Source organism: Sceloporus occidentalis, unplaced genomic scaffold, assembly GCF_023333645.1.
Source record: "Sceloporus occidentalis isolate IW3139 unplaced genomic scaffold, rSceOcc1.0.p SCAF_26, whole genome shotgun sequence".
Lineage (NCBI taxonomy): Eukaryota > Metazoa > Chordata > Lepidosauria > Squamata > Phrynosomatidae > Sceloporus > Sceloporus occidentalis.
This window is the reverse complement of record NW_028317006.1, coordinates 14,135,738-14,161,561: the sequence shown is the minus strand read 5'-3', so window position 1 is coordinate 14,161,561 and position 25,824 is coordinate 14,135,738. Positions and strand designations below refer to the sequence as shown.

At 41.9% G+C, this 25,824-nt stretch overlaps 1 protein-coding gene across 16 annotated transcripts in view; it reads left to right on the top strand.

The window, feature by feature from the left end:
• The window catches only part of LOC149300217 (calcium/calmodulin-dependent protein kinase type II subunit beta-like), a 55,869-nt gene that overhangs the window by 14,558 nt on the left and 15,487 nt on the right, over window positions 1-25,824 (top strand). For 12 of the 16 annotated variants that reach the window (XM_089485611.1, XM_089485610.1, XM_089485608.1 and 9 more), the window contains exons 3-12: window positions 12,692-12,751; window positions 13,546-13,600; window positions 15,524-15,589; window positions 20,475-20,547; window positions 22,099-22,201; window positions 22,703-22,786; window positions 23,315-23,409; window positions 24,296-24,418; window positions 24,954-25,037; window positions 25,124-25,166. In XM_089485611.1, the coding sequence (XP_089341737.1) occupies window positions 12,692-12,751; window positions 13,546-13,600; window positions 15,524-15,589; window positions 20,475-20,547; window positions 22,099-22,201; window positions 22,703-22,786; window positions 23,315-23,409; window positions 24,296-24,418; window positions 24,954-25,037; window positions 25,124-25,166 (786 nt within the window). Of the gene's footprint in view, window positions 1-12,691; window positions 12,752-13,545; window positions 13,601-15,523; window positions 15,590-16,549; window positions 16,623-20,474; window positions 20,548-22,098; window positions 22,202-22,702; window positions 22,787-23,314; window positions 23,410-24,295; window positions 24,419-24,953; window positions 25,038-25,123; window positions 25,167-25,824 lie in introns of all 16 variants that reach the window. The other 4 variants (XM_089485607.1, XM_089485605.1, XM_089485601.1 and 1 more) reach the window with 1 other exon arrangement.

The following is a 25,824-nucleotide window of genomic DNA, read 5'->3' as shown; positions in this document are numbered from 1 at the left end:
AGTGAAATTGGCTGCTGGTTTAATGTATTGATTGTCCGTATTACTCAATGGAACGGTCACACGTCATTCCTATGCATTTTTAAGTTCCTTTAATGTATTAGCTTCTAACACTTCTGCTGGGAGCCGGTTCCACCAAGACACAGTTTTTTATATTTTATTATATACCGCTGTGCCTCGAAATAAATGGAATTTATGGAAGAATCCAGCTCGGCATTGAACCACAAGGCATTGATTTTGTTGAATGCAATCTGCAATGTGTAGAAGCTTTGAAAGGTATTTCAGTGAATATCTCTTGATAAGCAGTTCTGTTGCAGTAAAAAATGATGACATTTCAGCTCCAAAATGTGCCACTTCATTTGTAGATTTCTCAGCCCATGGAACTGGAAGGAATAATAACAATAAAAAAAACTGTTCTCCGCCATTTCTGTAGAAATTGTGTCAGTGGAAAAGGTTTTCGTATGCAAATTTAAGGTGTCCTCTTGTTGCCCAGACAGGGGAAATCACCTCTGAAGCTGTGCAGGAATTAGTGACCATTGTGTTTGCGCGATCCGGGCCTGAATTTTTATGTAATATTAACGCTCAACGTTGCTGCATGTTATCTTTTCTTCCTAATATGCTGTGGGGGCAGTTAGCAAGGAAATCAACGAGCTCCCCTAAAAGCCAGTCTGGGGCAGCTGCCCACTACCTCCTGCATTAACGATGTTCCTGAATCCTATGTTTAAGTGTGGGAGATGGGATGTCCCCTATCCACGGTGGGGCATGTCACACATCTCCAGAATGCCTACTGTACAGAAATTTGTTATACACCACATGGTGAAAATGATATAGACACAATAATGATGTATAACAACAAGCACACAGCCATGCAGTCTCCTTAGACCAACATTGGGAGTAGAATGGTCTGTACTGCAGAGCTCAGCAACCTTCAACATAGAATCATCATACGATACTTTTATTTCAAAGAGTCCGTTTCTCGAGATTTCTAAACTGCTGAACTGCCTGTGCCATTACTGTAAAGTAGACACTTCTAGAAGGAACAGAGAACGACTTCGGGAGATGCCAAACTATGCTGGAGGAGAAGCAGTGGTCTCATTTTGTGTCCTTGGTTCAGGCTAGGCCCTTTGGTTTCAGTTAATGGGACATCTTAATGCTACGGCATTAGGCAGTGACGGTCTAGCTGATTCCGTGCTTCCAACTTTTCAAGAAGTTTTGAGAAGGACCTTGGCTCTGCTTAAAAATGCCCCAGTGCTCAAAGCAAGGTCCCCTTTCAAAGCCCTGCTGCTCCCTTGGACGAATGCAAGCAAATCACTGCTATAACAGTCAACTCCATATTGATGCCTATGATTTTGGAACGAGCGTCTGCATGTTTCCCCCAAATCGTGTATTAAACAATTACACTAAACACACTTTTAGAAATCCACTGAACCTGTATACCAAAGCTGGACTAAGGATAACGAGGTGCCCTGGCACTGCTAATGACGATAGCACAGCTGATAGCTGGATAGGACACACATTACGTTTCTATGCCCATGTAGCACGCGGCCGGGCATATCCAGCCAGAAGCCGCACACTACAGCACCTAATCTGCCACAGGAGCAGCAGATCGGTGCGTATTGACTCTGAAGACAACATCTTCAGCTGGATATTCTTGCTATTAAGAAGTAGCTGAGTATAATATTAGCAGTTTTCTAGAGTATACATTAAACAAATGCATTTCTCATATTAACCCAAATGAGTACCACTGATTCAGCTCCTTGGTAAGCAATATAGCCATAAAATATGAGATAGGACTCGCCAAACTTGGGGTGCTTTGATGTAGTAGCCAGCTAAGCAATATATGTTGATATACTGTGACGGAATCTCCAATATTTATGCCTTAGATAGGCGTTTTTGAATGGTATCCGCTGGGCATGCGCTGAATTCTTGATCTGTATAATACATTCCTCATAGCCTGAGAATATTGTCTGCAGTTATCAGCCTTGAAGCTGTAAGCCAGAGTCTCACAGTTAACCCCAAAGGATGGCAGGAAATCATTGTGCGTTATGTAATATTATAGAGTGACATACCCAAGGCTTGTCTGTGAACATCACGGTATTGCATACTCCACCTGTATTCTACAGATGGCGCGAGGCACAGATGGTGGAATGTACGGGCAGCTTCCCACACGCAGGGGCGCTGGGAAAAGAGCTGGCACCACATCCAAACGAGGAGGGGAGGCTGGGAACATTCTGATTGTTACCGCGAGGTACACAGGAGGGCAATTGGTTACTGGAGATCTTTACAAGGTCATAAGAGCAGAATGGAGTGACTCAGCCGTGTCTGTGTTGGGGGGGGGCAGTATAGAATTTATCCAGGACACATTAAGCATGTAAGGAATTACAGTGAAATAGCCACATACATCCGACGGCTCCTGTTTTATGTAATAGATCTTGATTTGTGTGGGCAGGCACAAGGGTTGTATAATGGTTGGTGAAAAGAGGCGCTTATCCCAGGGCACCTTAGTGCAAGGTTCACCACTACTGCATAGCACAAGACCAGAGGCCATCTGCTCTTCTATGGTTCGCAAACAGAAGCAGCCAGTCCTGGCGGGGATTCCCAGGGCACAAGATTTATGGATTAGGGTATAACTGTGAGTTCTACGTAACTGTGTCAGATTGTTGTGACAGTGTATGGGAATACGTTCATAAGGTTGACTGCCTTGCCCCGAAGCACCGTCTCTTCCTAATCCGCCTCTGGTAGGCACTGGCCAGGGAGCCAGCATTTTAGTGCAGTGACAGAGCTGTGTATTTAAGGTCAGTACAGGAATAGCAGAGGCTTGCTCTGGGATGCTGGGCGAATGTTAGATTGAATCTCTGGTTATAAATATTTCTCCTGCTGGCGCGTGCTCTGCTGACTGCGTGATGCTCATCACCATAGAGACTACTCTGTCGCATCCGTTCCCTTCCTCCCTCCCCACCCTAGCTGATTCCCACGGCGCCCCCTCCTCCCTGCACCCCCCCTCCACCTCGCTGATATGGGAAATCAGCCGGATGTGTACTGGAGTTAACCCCCTCCATGCCAATGGTCTTCATGGGATTGCAGGGCTCACAGTAATATGGCAGAAATACATGGTAGAAAGGGTTTAAGCCAACAATTTCATGTATTGAGAGGGTTGATTTTGTAGCCCTGCGGGTAAAAAGGTAAAGAACGCAATGTCCCGCAGGGAAAGGTTAGTGTAGCAATTATTAAATGGAGAGATGAAAAATATTACCACGTCTACAAGAAAAGCTGAGTTGGCCATAATGCATAGTTAATATGGGGGATTCAATTTTACATCTGGCAGCAACTGACAAATCAACATTTGGTAAATCAACCTCAGCATGTATACTGTTGACATGTCCTAATCATATATACAATTGTTTGTATTTGCTATGACCCAATAAAATGTATCAACTGAGGACTTCATCAGGAAAGACCAAGTACTTAGATACGGTAGCCAGACTCATGCGCCATTCCTTAAAATGGGCTCCTCTAGGCAATTGCTTCGTGTACCTTATGGTCGTCCGTTCCAACAGGGATGGGGTATGGAGTTGCAAACCAGGCTTTGGGGATCAACTCATATGGGTGCGACTGACCCATAGTCTTTAAAAACTGCTTTTCTGTAACTATTGAAATTAATTTTGTACATTTTGGCTTTCTACAGCAGCATTTTTTAACCATTTCATTGGATGGAATGTAGAACTTTCAGAATCTTTCAGAGTGTTCTGATAGGCCACAACTAACCATACGTGTGTTTACCGTTATTAAAATGCATGCCGTGTGGTCCGTGCTGAAAATTCTATTCAGCCTTGGCTAGGCTGAATAGAAATTTTGCTTACCCGGGGACATTTATGTTAAATGTATACAAGAGGAGTAGGGATATTAATAATGAAGGAGGCATCTGACCAACCTACCATAGACAGTAGGTTATGTTGCATTTTACTTAATCCAGACATGAATTTACACAAAACGAATGCCTTATTTTCGATGGTGTCTTCTTTGAGAAGGCAAGGGGGATGATTCTCATTGGAAATGGACATTTCTGCCCCCTAGATAAACAAAGGGTTATTAGAGAGAGAGAGACCAGATTTATTGTCCCTGACGGGAAAAGATTTTCTCTTGTACGTGGGATGTGTTACATCAGAGATGCTGGGATCTGTGTCATTTATATGGGGAAATTCTGTAATTGTCCGTGGCCGGGTTACGGGGAAGATGTTTGTCCTCTCCGTGGCAGAGAACGAGTTACAGGGGAGATGCCAGGCTCTGCATTGCAGGTAGTATGTGGAGCAGCCTCAGTGCATCAGACAGAACATTCTGTGCATAACTAATCCAGACAGATCCACACACACCGCCAGCAGCGTGGCACCCTGACAGACAGACGGTACTCGGTGACAAATGTACAGTTAGCATTCACCATCCAACCGTAAGAAAAGCACACACAAGCACACCCACAGACAGACAGACAACACCTCCTGACGGATTTAAAACTGTATTTACTGAGGAGCAGGATCATCAGTTTAAAGCTCGTAAAAATATCTGTATCACCCTGGTTTTACTTTTCAGTTTTATGTTCCTTTCAATTTTTTTTACATTTTTGCCGTAAGATTTGGCCAAGTTGCAGTCATGTTTTTTTTAGGAATAATTGAACACAATTCTTAAAAATTCTTATTCAGAAGCTTATGATTCCGATTGGTTAAAACCCAATAATTTTCTTTTCTATAAGACTTATGAAATGGGAGTTTTTTGATGTTGGTTACCACCTTTTCAATAGCAAGACCCCAGATTTTGTTTAGGTGGCATTGTGTTGCGTTTCTCACTTTTTCACTTAGGCAGTGGTTTAAGTGGGGGGCCAGGAAGACCTGCTGGTCCCATGAAGCTTCAGGTTGATTAGTCCCGTAATCTCAAAGAAAATGTAATGACCTCAGGGTGGCTGCATCTTCCAGCACTTTTCCATAATCTCTGTGATTCACCTAATACAACATAATCAAAGCGTGGTGTAAGATTGGTGTTACTGGAATGGTGTTCTTCAAATGTTCTTTTGTTTGGCAAACTGTGTCCAGACACTTAAAGACAACTTACCTGGTCAGTGGTTTACATTGTGACTTAGGGTTTCTTTATGGTAACTTTCCCCACATCAAAAAATAACAAAACAAAACGAAGAGCATTCTTTTCTCTCACCACAAGCGTTATTTATAGCAATACAGTGTTCTCATCCATTGCCTTTCCTGTCTTTTAGTCTGGTCTGGTCTCCCCCTCCTTGGGTTTCCAACACACGTTAAATTGGGATTGTCTCCAATACCATGAGCTATATTGAAAAGTTTTATCACCGTGTGGTTTGTTGGGAGTCCTAGAGTTTGGTGACATCTTGAGTCAGTAGAACAGGAGACTTAAACTTCAGTTTAGTTCCTTAGTAAATACGTTCTGATCATTTCAATGTCCCTAACACAACAGCATAACAGATTAACATCCTCTGCGCTGACAGACATTTTACATGTATAAAAACTCTCAGTATCTCCACGCAAGCATCCAAAACATTTTATTACACGGAACCCACAGACAAACATTCTACACATGACTAACACTGCAGTGTACATAAAGCAACAGGCTAGACACGCAATTGAAAACACTTATCTGTCTGCGTCTGTGTATACACCCTGAAAAAAATGTCTTGTGACAAGGGGGTGAGTTGTGTCCAGGAATAGCCCCGAGTGTTAACTTTTTGTTTATGAACAAGCACCACTGTACTTGGTCAAGTCTTCTGGATAGCTTTATCCCTGTCCCATGCATGTTTAAATGTCTTCACTGTATTAACCTCTACCTCTTTACTTATCTGCCACCCTCTCTGCAAAGTAAGAACATCTTGTGTGTTTTTTGCTATTTGTTTTTGATGGGCTAACTTGCTTGGTGAATAGTGAAGGTGTCACACATTCAAACCATTATGATTTATTGAGTCTAGCTTCTTATAGAATGAGTTTGGGAGAGTAGAGTACTGCGTGGGTAGTCCGCAGACAACTCCATCATATTCTGTCTGTGATAAATATGAGTCCAGGATATCCTAATAGACACGGATCATAATGCTAAAACATGAGTGACAGCGCTTTTTCACTCTGGTAGACTAATTATCCTTATTTCTAACCCTGAGTTTTTGGAGAAATGTGTCTTACAACCATTTGGTTGCCATCATTGTCCAAAGCAGTCAGTGATGCATTTTAGTGGACTGTTGGTCACAAAGTAAGATGGAGAAACTTGGAGGTCTGGAAAACTTATGTCCACATTTGACTCCATCAGTGTTCATCCACTAAATGTTATCGCAGACATGTTTGGACTATCTTCTTGGACTATGTTTTCATTTTAAGTTTACTATCACTGGTTAATCAATAGGTAGAATAACTGTGATGGGCTCTAGGTAGGGTATTTTATGAAACTCAACTAATTACCCTATGAAAGTAATGCGATGGTTGGTGCCCCTCTCTCTGAAAGGGTTAATATTTTGAGTCTAGTTGTTAGCTCATTTCAGAAAGATTGTATGTAAATAAATTTTTCTTAATACACTTTTTTTTAAAACATACTCACATTCTACAGATTGCTAAACACTCTCATTGAATAACATCTTTCTAGCCCCTGAGCTCCTTCTCTGAACGACTGACCTCAATCCTGGGTTATAAAAAGCTGCGCTAGAGGCGGGGCTAATGGGGAGGGCCTGTTCACAGCCTCTGGGGGGAACTTATTCACTAATCATTTCATTACAGCCATGTATAATTACTGAACTAATTACTGCCCCCCCCCCTTAAAGTGCTAGGATGCGGCTGCAGTGATCATGAAATATTGGTTTGTTGCCAATGTTATCTAAGAGGATTTACTAGTTATTTCTCTGTGGCGTTATTATTCAAGCAGGTTATCGATTCAGGAACCTATACTTTCTACTAAGTTGGCACCAGTTGAAAAAAAACCAATAACAAACCACTTAAACTAAGCAGAATTCTCGGTCTTTAAATTGCAGGGATGGGGGTTGCAGAAGGCTCCTGTTCATTCTTGGATGGGAAGGAAGTAGTTACTAATACTTCCAAGCAGCAAAGGAATGGCAAACGCCCCATTGATGACAAATTCCACCATTTCTTAGCGCAAGTAAAGTTGTATATTTAAACCATGCTAGTTACATTGCCTGGAGGTCCAGATTTGCCCAAAATCTGTATTATGATCTGTCTTGGCAGTGAGCTTTCGTTGCTTACTGCCTGCATGGAGCGGTGCACTCTTAGGGCGACGTGTATCCATCCGTGTCTGTTCCCCACATACCCCCTTTTCTCTGCAAAGATCTGTACCAAACAGTGATTTATTAATTATGATTTTGCCCTTGGCCTGCCCTTACTCAACACCCATCCGCACCTCACCCCCTTAATTTAATTACAAAATGACCCTCACACTTATGGTCCTAAATGGTGGTTCAGACTTTCTCTTTTGCTATTTACTGTCTATAAGGCGCAGATCACATGGCAAAAGATTGTGGCTGTGCACTGTTTGGCTACGCAGAGGGGGTGAAATACAGGCTCCTGCGCAGAAGTGGGTCATTTAATGACTTTTGTTATTTTCTTTTTACTTTTTTTATTACTAAGAATACCCAGGGTGTTTGGTAACACATACTTCCCGGGTGTACATCTTTAGAAGACATACCTCCCAAGTGTACATCTGTAGAAGGCACAGTCACTCATTGGGCCTCATCCCTTTTTTATTCCCCCGATGTCTCTCTTTTCTATTATCTCAAAATGTTTGCTGGGTCTGAATGTATCACATTGTTGTACAGCACTAAATGCTACAATAATGTGTAAAGAATAAGCATAAACTATACATTTAGCTGTGTAAATAAAATGCATTTTTCTTCTTCTAAATGTTTTTGTCAGTTACAGAAAAGGCTATTAACAGGTCATAATGTCACATAGAAAGTCTTGGTAAAGCCCCTTTCCCTCGAACTGCTCCCCGTAAGGTTAAGGTGGCCCTCTTTGACCATTGCTGGGAAATGCTGGGAGGAATGAGAAACATACAGCTGGATCATATTTTAAGCAAAATTGCATGTATCTGCTCATTAATATTTATATATTGGAAGGGGCTCCTCAACACAACTTGCAGGAGGATTTCCAGGTGCCCTGGATTTTGTTTTATGCCACTGGCTGGGCAGTATAGTAAATGATGGAGATCTCTACCCACCTACAAGTGACCCCCTCCCTCAAAATGCCTCCATGGTCCTATCCCTAAATATGCCTCCGGCGCCGGAAGGTACGGAGATCTCACTATTGTTGGCTGTAAGACCAGGAGAACCTTATCATTAGAACCTTACCTGTCACCACGTGGTGAGAGATTAATGTGGGGTTAGTTATTCCACTATATGCTGCGAGGAGTCAAAGAATATGAAAGGATTGTCAAATTGATGAGGATTAATTCCGTCAAGTTTGTGGTATGACCTTCTTGGCATGTAGGTCAACAAACGGGGTCATGTATGATAAGGTTACAAAGAACTGCTTTTATATGTGACCCCTGATGTTGTTAAGAGACAGTTTTGATATTCCTCTGGAGTTAAATTGCCCCCAGCCCTACTTTCATGTTAAATGCATACTGGAGCCCATTTATCAAATACATATAACATGGACTCCCAACATACATAAAAAAAAAAAAATACAGCTTTGGGTATTAGACCCACTTTGTTCTCATTATCCTACACATTAGAATGTGCCAAAGTAGAATGTCTTTTATAGGGCCGATGTAGTTTTATATTACTTCCAGACTTCTAGTTAGAATAATTACTACTTACTCTTGTGTGACATTTCTGGCTGTTGCAACCAGTCACACTCTTTTGGCATGCTAAGTGTTCACAACTTTTCTAATTACATACAACCTTCCAAACAAGCTGGCAGAGACAACTCAGCAATGTGACATATTTGGCTTTAATCTTCCATCCCGGGCTAAGACCCTGATCAGCTAGCATTTGTGCTTCGAATATCTAGCATGTATAAACCACAAAGATGCCGGAAAGTAGACCATTAAGGGAAATCGAGGTGGGGAGTTCTCAGGAATAAGTTAAATGACAGTTCGGAACAGAATCACAGGAAAATGGGAACCCAGGATGATTGTGATGGAACTCTTTGTGGACTGTAATCTACTTTGTTGACCAATTGTTGACCATAGGCAGTTGAGCTACGATTTTTGCATTGCTAACCAGTAATTAATGTTCGGGAACATGAGTAGAATTTGGGGGCCTGTATATTTACCGCTTTACATATTGCTGTTGAACCACCAGGTTTTGTCAGCTGTGCTCTATAGACCCACTTCACAAAATGACAGAATAAAACTCATGAAGGTGGTGAAAAAAGAGAAGTGTAACGTTACCAAGAGGGATAGGGGAAAAAAGGTGAGAAGAGTGCAATGAAAGCAGTAGAGGGTAGATATGTATAATATTTTGAGGCTCTATTAATTGGTTAACATAATAGTAAAATTAATTTAGGTTAATCTCCATTTCAGTATATTGATCACACAGAAGTATAGCGGGAGTAAGGTTACCTAGATATTTTCTGGAACTTTTTAAGTTAAATGTCCGAACTACAGTTCCCATTATTCTCAGCCAGCTAAATGGCTGCTGGGTGCTACACCATCACATAAAATCCCATCTTGTAAATGGACCATGAGACTGGATGTCAGGATAAAATATGGCGCTAAGGACAAATTGCGGTTACTGTTTTATGACGTAAATTATTCACAGAAACAATTACGTTGGGCTATAAGACTATACACAGTCTTGCGAAGTGTGTTAATGATGAAACCATGCCATAAAGATTACTCAAGTCTTTCCTGCAATTCCGTAACTTCCAGCTGTGGCCACCTGCCCAGCAAATAGCCACTGGGTCTATACGTCATCTCATTACCACAACTTATGCCAGATGACGCCTCTATTCACCAAAACACCAGGTCTGTTTGTCTGTAGGCTTTCTGCTGCACGTTTAAGGCTGCTTGGCTTGGTACTGCTGCTCTGATGCAGAGGACAGCAAAAAGCACAGGGGGGTGAAACACCAGACAATCAAACTGTTAACGTATGGCAAGCCACATGGTTCTCAGTCCGCCAGAAGTCTAATACAGCCAGGATCGTGGCAGCTGGCACACCTGGGGTTGCAATGTTTTTTACGAGTTATAATGGAAGAAAACTGATTAATAATACTTTTACCTGAAACAACATGCTTGTAAATGCTGTGGGTATGAATTTGAAGCATATGTCATACGTAAATGGGAAGCTGGGTTAAAATGCAAGCTCTAGAGACTATACCAGCCTCCATGTAAAATGTATTCCCGATCTCTGTATTTTGCAGTTACTGTCTCCGTATTACTGTATAAATGCATACTGTCCATCATTTCCTTCCTGGAAACACTCTTCATGACCCTGCAGCATTGAGCTCTAGGCTACCCTAGCCCCAAAAAAACAGGTCTGTCCCTGAAAATTCGGGACTGTTTTCAGGTCTGTAAAATGCCTGAAGAAGAGGCTTCACATCCAATGCAAATCAGTTTGCTCTTTTCTTTCCACACCTAACAATACTATCCTATACCTTCATGCAACCACAGCTAGAGGTGTGACCTAGTTTTTCTTATAACATCTCACCTGCATCACACCTAATGTCCCATAACTGTAATCTTACCCCCAGGCTTCCTCGTTCCACCTCATACGGAAGCAAAATGACAAGCTGAGACAGCAGCTGCTTTCAGAACATGGCCTATGGTCCTTAAAGAGGTCTTTCCTCTAGTTTTCAGAGTTGAACTGGGAATGGACTGCCCATTACTAAATACTAAGCAGCTCTTGGAGGCAAACATAGAAGGGTTATGATGTGCTGCCTAACACAAGCTTGGTGGTCATATTCAATCATTTCCCCAAGTTTCATCATAAAGCCCCCGTTGGCGGCTTGAATGTAGGTGATGTTGAGCATGGCCTTGCGCCGTCTATTGCGAGAGTATATCCATCTAGGCTGTCTGCTATCTCCTACAAATTATATATGTCTACATACACACACAGGTGCAGGAGCAGTCTGTCTCAGGTGTTGCCCTACATACAGTGTACTCATTTGAGCAGTTACCTCATTTTGAGTCCCTCGGGGTGTTCGCTGCTATGGTGAAGGTTTATTTTACATAGCAAGTGCCTGACAGGCTTTCTCTATGAGCTTGCTTCTGTGTGAACATGTGAATGAGCCTGTGGTTATTTTTTCCCGGTTTGTCTTTAGAATGGCCTCTAGATATAGTCTAATGACATATTGTGTGACGTTCTAGGTCATTTAGCTCTCTCTCATTCTCCTTTATGACAAAATCCCCAGGATCTCTTTGTCTCGCCTCTAAATGATCTTTCCTTCTATAGTTTTTCTTCGGATCAGTGGGCTTCAAACCTTTTGTGCCTGGGGTTATTGTGTGTATGGTAGTAGTACTACTAAAAATAATAGTTACAATTTTAAACAAACCCTGGAATTCTGGTTTAGAATGTGTTCCAACTGCTATAATTTTATATCTTGAGCCAAAAACGTTTGGTGAAGGACAGTGCCCAATGTGAATGTCCCTGACTGGATGACATCTTCTCTTCATGCATTACCTCAAAAAGAGATGTACTTAGTAAATGAAGTCTTATCTTTTACATGATAACTGTACACACAATCCTATCTATGCATTACTACTTATTGGGATGCTCTCCGTCTTTCTTGTAGACATATCGATTAGAACCTTATTCTACCTCAACAGTCTTCCTCTAACCAAGTTTTTATTATGTAGCTCAATGCAGCATTCCTCAGCAGAGTTCCACTAGTAAAATATTGTTGGCCATCTACCCCCAGTATTGACCAAGACCCAATAAATACACCTAATAAATATTTCCTATCAATTAGCTTTATTGCTTGAGATAAAGACTGTTGCAAAAAATGCTCAGTGAGAGAACCCAGAGAGGTTCATATATAACAGGCTGAGAAACCGTACTAGAAAAGAGAAACATCGAGACCAGAAAGAACAGATCAGTGGAGCAAGAAAGATGAGAGTCACCAAGAAAGCAGAATCTGGCGCTACTTAATATACTAAGTATTATTATTAAATATATACAACAAATACATGCTACATTGCTACATAAAGATGGGATAAAAAGTCATGTTTTGGATTTCTGTGTTTCTTACGGAGCTCTCAAAGTTCCAAACATTCCCTTTAATGCAGATTCTTGCTTAATGAGAAAGAATGGATAAGAACAATTTTCATTTTTTATTTTTGTTGAATATTTCTACATTCTCATTACAAAATTCAAATTAATGCTTAGCCTTACCTCTATAAAATTATTAATGTATACAATTACCAGTTCGTAACTGTGTAAGACTTACTTTATTATGGATGGATAAAGTGGACATCAATGTGATATAAGTGAGCAGATTTCATTACTACTTGTAGTAAGGGATGGCAGACGCATACATGCTCCAGGGCCCCGTACTTCATATTTATGACATCCACAGTACATTTAGATAAAGTCCCATCCTGGAAAGAATGGGGCTCTGGATAAAAATGTATACATCATCTCATGTTATTCATTAAATGTGCAGACTGTGTGAATGTTAGGTAGGTGTTAGCTAATGTTTAATTGTATCAGAGTTAGACAGCTAAAAATTTTAATTTCTCCGTTTTACAGATCATCAGAAACTTGAGAGAGAGGCTCGAATCTGCCGTCTACTTAAGCACCCAAATATTGGTAAGTGCGTGAAATTCTGTACATTTTTCTTTTTTGTTATATGTTACTAATGGATTTAGCTGCACAATACAATAATAATAATAAACAAGTAGGCATAAGGGTTATAAGGATAAGGTAACCTCTGCGTCTTTTACCTAGCATTATAGATTGCATAGGGTTCAAGGGGGTACAGCTGTCATCTAGGCTCAGGAAGGTCCAACCTCCAGTAATCCCAGTACCTAGTAGTGGTTCCAGTCACTCTTCTCCTGTTCCCTGATGGAAAGTACGTGTCCCAGGCTTATGGTACCAAGTTATGATGTCGTAACCAGTACTTGAGTCCCTAGAAATGCATGGAACCAGAGTCAGAAGAAACATCTGTGTTGATGTAGGAACACATTTCTCTCCTCCACTTCAATACCTCCAAGGACACAAGTCCTCTAACCAACCCGTTGTATGAAGATAAGGGGTTGAGAGAAGACAACAAATTAAAGTTTAATAGATACCCATAAGACACAGATAAGTGCAGAGTTCTTCAGAAGATATTGTGGTAAACATGTTTCATAGCAGTGCACGTGCAGCAACTGTGAGTTATACATACTAGGGCTTTGCCATGTATATATAAAGATGTATGTAAATTGGATGTGTAAAATATATACTATGACCAGTATATTTCACTATATGAAAAGAGTGTGATTGAGTAGATCTACCATATATATATAAATATATATATATATAAATAAATATATATATATATATATATATATATATATATATATAGCTTCACCATTAACTGCTTTTGTTCTTTGTCCCTGCAGTTCGGCTCCATGACAGTATATCAGAGGAAGGCTTTCACTATCTCATCTTTGACCTGTAAGTGGACTGTACTCCAGAGAACGTGATCCCTTGGTTGTTCAAAGTGGCAATGGGGGGCTTTATATTTAGAGCAGTTAATTTTGGAAACTAGAATGTTATTTAGCTAGACATAGTTAATTAGACATTATGTTGTAATCAGATAAATACTATATGATATTTCCAGCTGACTGGTTTGTGGGAGAAGCCAGGCTACCTTTAGGAATATCTGTCAGCGAAGGGGTATACAGGGCGATGTATTGTGGGGACAGTACAGGACAGTTACACCCGACTGATGGTAGGAATAGAGCTCTTTCTGCAGAGGATTTTGGTGCAGGCACCGGGGAGGGGGTACTCATCCTATAAATACGGCAGGCTGTTTGGTGTTACAGCTCTGTGGGCGTTAGATGGAGACAAGACATGAGTGTAGCTTCTACTCGCTGCATCCTCCTCTGCAGCCACCTCTGCTAATCCGTCTCTGCTTCTGTTCTAGACAGTGGTACCTCTCACCCGTTAACAACCCATCAGTAGCCTGTCCTTTCCTGCATTAGTGTCCCATGCCGTTCATAACCCAAGAACAGCGTCATCATAACCGGGGCCATGTGACAAAATCTGAAATTAGCCCCCATAAAAATATTCATTAGCGCTACATACTTTGTATCATTATAAATTGTAGTGTAATCAGATTCATCGTCAGTAATGCCACAATGCTTTTTCATGGGAGGAGAGATGGTGAGCAATGTGGCCCATGGATGCCCCGGAACCCGCAGCCCCTTGTGCTATTCATAAGTTGACTCCATAAACTACCCTCGGTTTTTTGTCCTGGGTACAGCCCCCCTTTTCTATGATCTTGCACCTCGAACGTACACACACAAGTTTGTCATTCCTTAACCATCCTGCCCCCGGCCTGTGTTATTCCTGCACCAGTCCCCCACACACATGTCAATACACCCCACTTTGCCCTGTACCCACTTCTGTCCCTCCTGGTGTCTCTGTGCTCACTCTGCTCCCTCCCTTTGCTGTTCTGATGAAGGCAGGTGCTGCGGTGACACATTTTAGTACTCATCATTCTATATATAACACAGTGTGTAGCTTCCAAGCCTTGCTCAATTAAACAGGTTCCCTGCATTCCTCTAAATTAACCCCTACACCTCGAATCGATGTATTCTCTCCTCTGAATGCCTGCATCAGGCATCTCCTATGAACTTCTCTGTTCCACCACTTTACCTTCTCTTTTGCGTCATTTAACATGTTCCGCTTGTCATTTTTTGGATATATGTTATGTCCTCTATAGCAATGGAAGGGTTTATTAAGAATAATAGCTGCCAAAAGTCCCAGTCTTATGTCCTGGCCATCTGCTGCCCCAGCAAATGTTCTGTTTATTCAGAATGTTGTCTGCTTGGCATGTACAGTTCTCAAATTATTCACTGTGTATACTTTAAAAGGGAAGGAAAGTGGTAGTTTCATGGGACATTTTGTGGGCACATGACGTAACGTGGTGTAACACATGCAATGTGGTGTAACACATGTAACGTGGTGTAACACATGCATGGATGTCCCAAAGTGGAACATTGTAACATATTGTAATAGAATGCATATATGAAAAAAAACATATTTAGCAGTAAGGAGAGAATATTCGGAACAGCAAGAATAATGGTAGTTGTGTATGAAAAATACTTATTGGAGTATGTGTTGCTATGACGATAGGTCCGCTTTGCACCAGGATCACATTTTTATACATAATTGTGATGACTTGTGAATGGCCGGTACTCTGTATGATGAAAACAATAGGAAAGTCAGGCTTTATGCAAAATGAGTGCCAACTGGTGATTACACCCCTGCAGATGGGTTTGGTATTGCTGTAATACATTCACCTTTTTTATACACCAAATCATTTTGTGTGAATGACATCCCGTGCCTTATTTTTGACCTTTGTTTTCTTAGGGTCACAGGTGGGGAGCTGTTTGAAGATATTGTGGCCAGAGAATATTACAGTGAAGCAGATGCCAGGTGGGTACCATAGTCTATTCTAGTACTTACCCCCCCTTCAATCCACATCCCCACCAGATCATGGTAACCTCTGCTATATACCAGACATTGGTTTATAAATGTTACAAATGATAAATAAGGGTTAAAAACACAGAGTGGGAAATGAAAGAATTGTGGTAACTTCTATGTCATATAATATTGCAATCAGTATATTTAATATACATACGGAGCACATGGGGCTACACTTTAAACATGCACACAGAGAAGGACAGCTTGTAGGAGGTTTAGAAGAAGTGATTAGGGAATTCCAATTTCGGTGCAGCCACTCCAATGGGTAATCAGATCTCTACCATGCTTAACAATGAACCTTACTGGAGCCCTGAATGATAGAAGGGCCCACCGTCTGACATATGGACATATTCCGATCACAGTAACACACGCAGTGCGATTGTCTACAGCTAGTAATTCTTTGTCGTTGTACAGTCCTGCATGTTGCCTCTTCTCCAATGTAATGTTATGTGATGTTAAGACATTGTGTTTCTCTCCTCTTGTCCCCTTTACCCTTTTTCTCAATGTGTTTTCTCCCTGTTTGTTTTTCATGTGTGTTAATATGATGTCCTTTCCTATTCCCTTTCCCCGGGCTGGATAAATGATTTCCCCCATTCTCTGTTCTTATGAGAACCTGCCTTTTCTGTCCTATCCTGCCAACCGTGACTTCCATGTCTCAATTCCTGCCATCCCCATCCCTATTGCCACCTGTGTTGTCTTTTAATTCTTATTTATATATTTGATCAAATATCTGCATAATCCTTTTCCCCACCATTGCGTCTGTACAACAAATTCCTCTTTTATTGCCTACTGCTCTGTTTTTATGTTTGCGGTATTCTGTACGATCATTGAATCCCTATTTATGCCCCTTTTATTCATATGTGCCTCCTCATTGCCCCTTTGTGCCCCTGGTCTGCCGGTTTTGTTTTACAGTCACTGTCTTCATCAGATATTAGAAAGTGTTTGTTTCACACATTCCTGTGACATTGTGCACAGGGACCTGAAGGTTAGTATCCAAGGGTTTGGGGGTGACATGGCATGGGGGGAACCCAGGTGAAGACTAGCGCACGTGGGCACTGCACCCGTCACCTCCCTATACCATTCCACTCCAGAAAATGCATGCATGGGGTACCGGGACGGTGCAGCTCAAATGGGGCGGCAGTTAGTGGATGGTGCATCAAGGCCTGGGCATGAAAATGGTTCGAGGGGCTTTGTAGCTATATGTATATTTCCCCCTATACAGAAAGTGAAGTGTGCCTATACCTCCCCTGATACAGAACTTTACACTATACATATAGTGCCCTGGCAGCTACATAGCTCTCTGTTTATTGTATCAGCCTGTCTATTCTTCGTCTGTTCCCCACATCTGTTTTCTGTGAGCAGTGTTTTTCTCTTCCCATGCACATATATATAGATATATATATATACCGTATATGTGTATGTATATATATTTATTATATATCTTCCAATAAACAGAGAGGACTAGCGAGCTCAGTGCCTGCTTCCCATGCACCTGTCAGCAGGACTGCAAGTACCAGCATGCACTGCTCCATGCATCTGCTCATGGGGTCTCCGAGCTAGTGACATCCCGGGACTAGCACTGCAGGCAAGGTGTGCAGAGCATTGCACAAGCCGACGTGCAGCACTCTTTGAATAATAAGTGACGTGGTTGACACAATGTGTTCCTCGGACTCACGAATGCCCCTCTTTTCTGCTCTTTTTCCCCCTCCCGCCTTTCCCCTCTCTCTCTACAGCCGTCTCTTTCTGGCATTACTCTTTTTCATGTTCCTCTGCTTATTCCTCTTCCTGATTTTCATAACTCATTGAGTATCACTTTATTAGATCCTTCTAAGCCTTAAATCCCGACTTGCTGTCTGATTTATATATGTTCATCAATCTATCTCAGGTCTGGGCATGAACAGCCGCGTGGCTACTATTGGATTACAGCGCTCATCATTCACAGCGAGTCTTTTTAGCTTCATAGCAGCTTTTGCCCAATCCTCCCCTCCATCCCTACCTTTTCCCTTCCTTACCGTGTCACTTTCATTTATTGCCTACCATCTCTCTTACCACATGCCTTTCTCTGTCTCTCCCTCAGTGTTGCTGTCTCCCTGAATCCCTCTCCTCCTTTCCTCTCTGGTTGTTTTTTGCTCCCTTTGGCACCTATTTTTAGTCTCTCTCCTCCTCCATCTGTCTCTTCTCTGTCCTCCCCCTCCTGCGCTCTCTCTCTTGTCTCTTTTCCATGTGTCTCTCCCTTTTCTTGTGCTCCCCCTGATTGCATAGCTGCACATTCTTCTTTTTTTGTCCCTAAAGTTTAGGCCAGGGATCAGAGGTCACAGAGCTCTAATTAGATCTGTCTATCTACCTATCTCTCTTTCTGATGATTATCTCTTTTTTTATTATTTCTTCTTAGCAACCCTTCTCCCACTCTTCTCTCACTCCTGTGTTTCTTTCTCCATCTGTCTCACCGTCTTTCTATTCCTCCTACCTACTTCCTCACTCTTTGGTGTCTTCTTCCACCCCCTACCACAGCCCCTTGCTATCAGTTTTCCTCCCCGTGATTTCTCTGTTTTGATGTCATAAGGGGATGTTTGTTCATATGAAATGATCACTTTTAATACAGTCTTGTCTGTCTTTGGAAGTTCTTTCCTAACATCTTAAAAACCACGTAGTACTGTGCCACCTGCCCTGATCCTATTCACTTTATTGGCCACAAGCTCCAGCGGTGACCCATCTCATCGAAACCTCTCAAAACACAAATACATGCAAACGTGTTTTATCTTCTATGTGTCCTAACTGGAGATTTTGGATGATCACAGCTCTCCATATAACACAATCTATATTTCTACACAACATAATGGGGAAGATGTATAAATAATAGTAATATTATATACATATATATATATATATGATATATTTATTTAACCCGTTTTGCCCCTTTGTTTGTAGTTTTTGTACTGTGTGTTTAAAGTTGTTTGTATGGGTTTTATATGCGAGAACATCGTGGCTTTTCTTTATACTCAAGGCTAATTTTGTACAGACAATGCCACAGTCAAGGAGATTTTTAATGGACAAAGGTCATTGGAATTTGTAACTAAGAAATAGAACAATGCCTTTTTAGTGATTTATTTGCACTAATGTTATGCACTTTTCACACACATGTATAAATTCCCAGTGTATGATTCACCAGCACGCTCTGCCATATAGCCGCTATGATAACGTGTTCTCCAGATGGATCAGGGGGACTCAAGTTGTGGCTTTAAAGTCACAAACTGTGATGTTACACACATACAACCACAAGCTTGCACTTGGAATTTCATACGATAATCACAACGGGGGTTATCAGGAGATTAGAGTCATTTGGCCCATGTAATCTATTTTTCTATGTATTGTGAGATCCTGAGCCTTTTGGACCCATTTTATGTTCAGGATCGCCTTATGCCTATACTTGCACGTTTAAATCCCCTCACCGTATTAAACTCTACCACTTCTTCTGGAAGGCTGTTCAACTTATTTACCAGGAGAAATAATTGACTAGGTTCTTATAGCACTGCACACGGAATGTGACTGCACACTGTGTCGCTGTTATAAATAGTCTGTGTCACACATTTTACTGCACCTGAACATAGTGTGATTTATCGCTCACACTGCTACATAGACGCGTACCGGCATGATGCATTACATATAGGCATAACTTAATGTCTACATTCTGTCCATTGCATTGATGCACGGCACAGATACTCATTCATCACTCGCATCCCTTAGACATTCACTTCTAAACATCAGGCAATTGATTAACAACATGCCCTGGATACAGTAAAATGTGAACATTCCACTGACTTCTCCTGGAGTTCTAGCCCCCCCCCCCCAAATCTACAGTCGTGTGATCCAGAAGACAGCAGAGATGACATACCCAACTTTCTTCTGTATTTTTTTTTTTTTTTCTTAATAATGCCCTACGCTCCTGCCCCTCAACCCCACTAACATGTCAGTCTAAGGTCATCAGAGACCTGTGTTGTATCTTTATGCTGGGAAGGGGGTCACGCGATCGAATAGCTGTGTTAGCGACCCTTCCTTATCTGACTATTTAACACCTACACCCTTTTCATGAGTACAGTCTCATTGCTTATTCTGTGTTTCCGAGTCAAAAGTGGCCTGATACTTTTTATTGGGATCCCTCCCGGTATTGAGGGTGACTTTAACGTAGTGCTTAAAGGTTTTCTTTTAGTAACAAGTTTTAGGAGTAGTTTGCAAAGTCTGTCCTCAGGCCTCACCAGCATGTTAGGTACCTGACGTCCAACTCGATCCATACTCAATAGGGACAGTCCAACAAAAGAGTTTTTTAGTCAGGTGTAACGCTAATAAGATAACATCAAATATATTGGATCCTGAGTTGTGCGTGATTTAGGAACCTGGAATTAACATTAAGTTAGTTATTGTTGAACTTTTTGAATGACTGAGACTGACAAGTGGCACTGTCGGTGAGGCAAAAGGAGTGACATTTAGACGCTATACATTATAAGTTAAGGATTTGTCAATTTTGGCACAGGTATATAAAGCATGGGGTGTCACAGAACTAGTTGGACTCCCTGGGATTGAATTCATGGTCCTGTAGCCTTTTCAGCGCATGGAAACTACAACTATCTGTAACTGGCATGGGGTCCTGGGGGAATCAATCAGGGAAAAGTCAGAAAAGGGAGCCTTATCTCAACAAGAGAATGTTACCCGAGCCCATTGCAGCATCTGGTTTTGTTTGGCAGTCTCCCCCTACCCTCTTCTCTTGTCCCCCTACCCTCCTCCACCAGCTGGCAGGGTGCACACAGACCTTACTAACGCCCCCCCTGCTGTTTGCACGCAGTCATTGCATCCAGCAGATTCTTGAAGCAGTCCTCCACTGCCACCAAATGGGGGTTGTCCACAGGGACCTGAAGGTGAGTTTCGTATCCTCCATGCCATTCCCTGCGCCATCTGCATGCCAGGCTGTACATGCCCTTCCCCCATCTCCCCGGTCCATGCACACCTTACCCTGGGAGTGCCCTCTGCATGTGGGTGGCAAGTTGCATCTGGCTTTCTTTGTGGAAAGTGGGACGGTGTTGGTTATCATGGCATGTTAATTCTTGGTTTCAGAAAGAACGCTAATTTTGGGGGTGCATGGCATGGAGTGGGAGAGAATAATTATGTGTACTTGGTGTAAATATGTTATATTATGCCCAGATGTTTCTACTTTTTGAGTGTGTGCCAATTGAGTGGGTAAAGGGACTTTACTGTATCTATATTTATGGTATTTCTGTTTTAGATGCCCCTTACTCAGCACTGTGCTAGGCATTTATCTGCCAGCTACCTAGCCTGTGCCATCTGTTGTGCCAGGTAGCATTAAGAGCAGAAGAGTGGGTAATCAGAGACGCCAGCCTTGTGCCAGTCACAGGGGTATTTCTGCATCTGCTTTCTGCAGACCAGTGGGAAAATGCAGGCAGCGATAGCCCGATGTGTGAGCTGTGAGAGCAGGAGGCCTCGGAAAACAGGAATCTTAACGGTTTCAGTGCCCGAGGTGTACATCACCCATTAAAATGAAAGCGATGCCTAGCTTATCACATTGGTACTGAAAGAGTCGACTGACAGAATAAAAAGCGAGATGGGTGACAGAGGTAGAGGGATAAGGATAATTATCAGGAAAGGAGATCTGTAGAAATGTGGGTCATAGTTACCGTTCCTCCTTCCCATGTTGTGTTTAATTGTGGATATCGTGGTGTATTTTTTATTTTTCCAACTTCGAACGGCTGAATTAGTGTCTCAGCAGTAGACGTAGATAATATGGCCATATTAAGACAACAATCTTACTTGGTAGCGTTCGCCAAACCCAATCTTATTTTACTCATTCCTTGTAAAGTAGGTGTTTGATGTTTCCTTTGAAAAGGGCCATATCAGATTGGTGTAACCAGTTAGAGATCTGCCGGCTTCTTTTTCTGCAGTCGTGTGGTGATTGGTACCATGTTGTTGCACAACCTGTTTGGTCCTGTGTGGATGCCAAAGCCACTTCCTTTAGATGGGGAAGACTCCGAACCTGTGGTAGCAAAATGATTCTCCAGACCAGACAACAGGTTGCACAGAGTCTCGAGTAAAACCCTGACAGAGCAAAGCCGGGCATTCTGCCGTTCTTCATAAGTTAGGCTAACGCTGTGGTCGTTATCATCCAAATGAAGACTGGCAGACAGTGTTGCAAAGGACTGCAGAAAGCCGCCATTTGCATTCTAGAGCATGTATTATAGTTGGAATGAAGTTAGGTTCCAGACTCTGTCTTTGGTGCAGAATGTATCCAGAAACTTTATTTGGATCTATTAGAGCCAGTGCACCAATGAGCTATACATCCTTCATATGCTTGGCTGGTCACTTTAGTAAAGAGTAAATTAGCCTACGTTAGCGCAGTAGCTGCAAATCCTGACAGTAGTGTAATCATAACTAATGCCATCTCCATTAACAAACAGCCAGAAAACCTTCTACTCGCCAGCAAATGCAAAGGAGCAGCCGTTAAGCTGGCGGACTTTGGCTTGGCCATAGAGGTGCAAGGAGAGCAACAGGCCTGGTTTGGTAAGTCTGGGTCAGAAAGCAAAATAAATAGGTTAGCAATGCATCTGGACAGATGGAAAAGCCACTCAGAGAACACATGGGATTTCAGCAAAAGTCCCCAGTAACCAAGATTATAAAAGAAAGACTTAAGCTTATATTGTCAATACTTATTGATTCAGGAACAGACATCATATTCAGCAGTGATGTACACATGACATAAATTGGACATAACACATAATTGGGCCTTTGGACATCAGGACCATAACCTAGAAGTCTTAAAATGTAAAACATTTATTAGTATGTTTATTAGATATCTCATGTTGGCCATTGTCTCAACAAAGGAATAATGGAGGAAATCAACTTGCACTGTAAAATACAGATTAACATCTCCACGTCCATTGTACCACGCAAGGTGTATATGATTCTGGGGAGGTAATACATACCTACATACACACTTATATAGTAGGAGTTAGTGATGATCGCTCCCATGAGTAAACATTAATCCAGTATCTTGTTCACCAGGTTTTGCTGGAACTCCAGGGTACCTGTCTCCTGAGGTCCTCCGGAAGGAGGCATATGGAAAACCAGTGGATATCTGGGCATGTGGTAAGGAGACCTACACAGGCTATCGGGTTAAAACACAATTTATATGAGGTGTAAACATTCCAGATGCAGAATGAGTCGAAGTGGAGTGAGAGGATTGAGTGAACATTACAGGGACAATGCTACATGATGAAATGGTCAATGGTTTGGTAGGTTGTGTTGCAGATATTTTGTGTTGGAATTAGATATAATTATGAGGAGATAACGCATGGATTGAGAGAAAAGAGGAGGAGAAGATGCAATTTACGTCTATGTTGGGAAGCCATCCAAAAAATGCAGCAAGTGACCCACCCACGCAAACACCTTCCTCCCGTGGTGTATAGGAGGGAAAAGCCGACTAGCCAGCTGGACACATGACCAGGATCTCTATAGAGATGGCTACTGGACACACATTGCTCTGTAGGGAGCCGGTTCAGGTGTCCAGAGTGCAGTTCCTGATTGCCGGGTTGACTCGGTGCATGGGTTTTGTCAGGCCCTGGGTTACAACGTTTATATTTGAGGTTGTAATTATGTGACCTCTGCGTCTCGTAGGTGTGATTCTGTACATCCTGTTGGTCGGTTACCCACCTTTTTGGGATGAGGATCAGCACAAACTTTACCAGCAGATCAAAGCCGGGGCATATGATGTAAGTAAATACAATACAACCACAATATTAATATGACTATACAGTGAAAAAGCAAATGGAGTGTAAATGATTTTTGTCTCCGTTGCCTAACTGAATAATTATGGGTTAGATGTCATCATCAAAGATTTTAATAAGGCTATGCTATCATAAACAACATTCTGTTACATCATTAATCATTAATTGAATAGCTTCTCCCCTCCGTCAGCTTGTGAATGGTGTGTCCTTTCTACATGAATAATGACAATGCTGGTATATATCATCAGAGATAATGTTTTAGGCTTCTAGACAAGTCATAGAGTCCACCAGGGAAACCCTAACTGCCTTGTGGTAAACAAAAGAAATGTCTCAGTCTTAGTCACCCAGCTAAACACTCTGACTAATGAAAGCCTAGGGGGGGACTTCATTATCATTGCCATAAAGAATCAGCTCAGCGTGGTGTTTGAGCAGAGAAAGTCACCTACAATATCACGATTGACAACAATGGCAGCCTCCAGGTCTGCAGATAAAGGAGGTTTATTGGAAGAAAATAAGATAGACCCAGGCTTTTCTCAATGCTAACCTGCATTACTTGTATACAGCACTGGGTTTTATGCTCAATGAGAAAAATGTTATTTCTCAATGGGACTTCCCCTTTAACAAGTAACCACATGAAAAGCACGGCAGGAATGTGAAGACTTAATTCATTTAATAATGTATTACGTACAACCCAATGTTTTTATTTGAAAATACGTATTCCATTCATGAACACGAATAGTAACCTTTTCTCAAGCCCACAATCCGCTATTTGTGGAATCCTGGTAACTTTGTGAACGAAAACAAGACTAATGTCATCGGGATAATTTCTGCTTGGGTGCTGAACACATAAACCTTTTCTATCTTCCTTTAGTTTCCATCTCCAGAGTGGGACACGGTGACCCCTGAAGCCAAAAACCTCATTAACCAGATGTTGACCATCAATCCAGCCAAACGTATTACTGCTCATGAAGCTCTTAAACATCCATGGGTCTGCGTGAGTACTGCTGTCTTTTTATTCCGGTGGACCTGGCTCCCACTGCGGTTTTTTCAATCCAACATTATAGATCCTGTTGGTGGTAATGGTCTTTGGATTGTAGACACCAGTGGAACCTGTTGGGATTCCACCAGGCATTTGAAGTTATTGTTTCAAAGGAATGATGTTGCACATCAGTTTGTTTGCTTGTTTTTCGTCCATAATAATACTTAGATCTATATCTGAAGATGCCGCATGAGTTTGGAATAAGTTAGGCGGATCAAAGCTACAATGTTGAGGGCTAATCGCATTCCCCTTACCCTGATGAAAACACTCAAATTCTGTTGGGCAGAAACATTCTAGACTTAATGTTAGAGGCTTATCTAATATGGAAAAAATCAAAAGCAGTGGCTGCCACAAAACTACTTGTAATATTTGGAATAGGGTCCTAAACTTCAACTGTGTGAGGGAAGAGAAAAGATTTGGTAGGACGGATAATTTGGCAAGAGGAATATTTGCTAATTAGTCCAACTTCTTCTCTATTTAATTCCCACAGCAACGTTCCACCGTTGCCTCCATGATGCACAGACAGGAAACAGTGGAGTGTCTCAAGAAATTTAATGCTCGCCGGAAGCTGAAGGTAAGTGCAAATGCCACCTCTCGTTCTATTCTGTACACCCTCATGACGTCACCCACCTAATATATAATATTGTGCTATTTACCCAGGGGGCCATCCTGACTACGATGCTGGCAACAAGGAACTTTTCTGGTAAGTCCTCAATTCACCCAAAGTAGGTACGGTGTTATTTCCTTAGAAGCTGAACCATGTGAAATGATCTGCAGATCCTGCTGGTGTACTCCTTGCAGCTCTTTTCAATAGTTATCCCTGCTGTAGGGGTTACGCTCATGATACTCTGCGGAGATCATCACAAGGAACTACAGTGAGATGCTTTTAAAGAAATGACTAAGGCATAGGTATATGACCTGTGATTCTTTCGCATAGATGAGCTATAGCTTGTGTTATCCTCATACGACCTGCCTTAAGCAATCCTTCATGATGATGATGATGATGATGATGATATAGTGCTCAATGGGAGCTATCAGCTGGAAAACATATTCTTGCTCTACTGAAACTACCTTTGAGGCTTCATATGGAGGGGGTCCATGAAAATTAGGGAATAGTATGGGGTTTGTCTGGGGTTTCTATTTGCTCCTTTATTTTCAATCTGCCTTGTGCTACTTACATTTCTCCTCTCTCTTCTACTTTACTTTACTCTCCTACGCTCTTGTTCTCCATCTTGTTTATTCTTACAATCTCTGCTGCGCCTCCCTCCTCATGCTCTATTTTGATGCATATCCTTTGTTATTTATGCTCACCCTTGTTTTCTGTCTATTTTTCTTGTGCCCTTTCGTCCTTCTCTATCCCC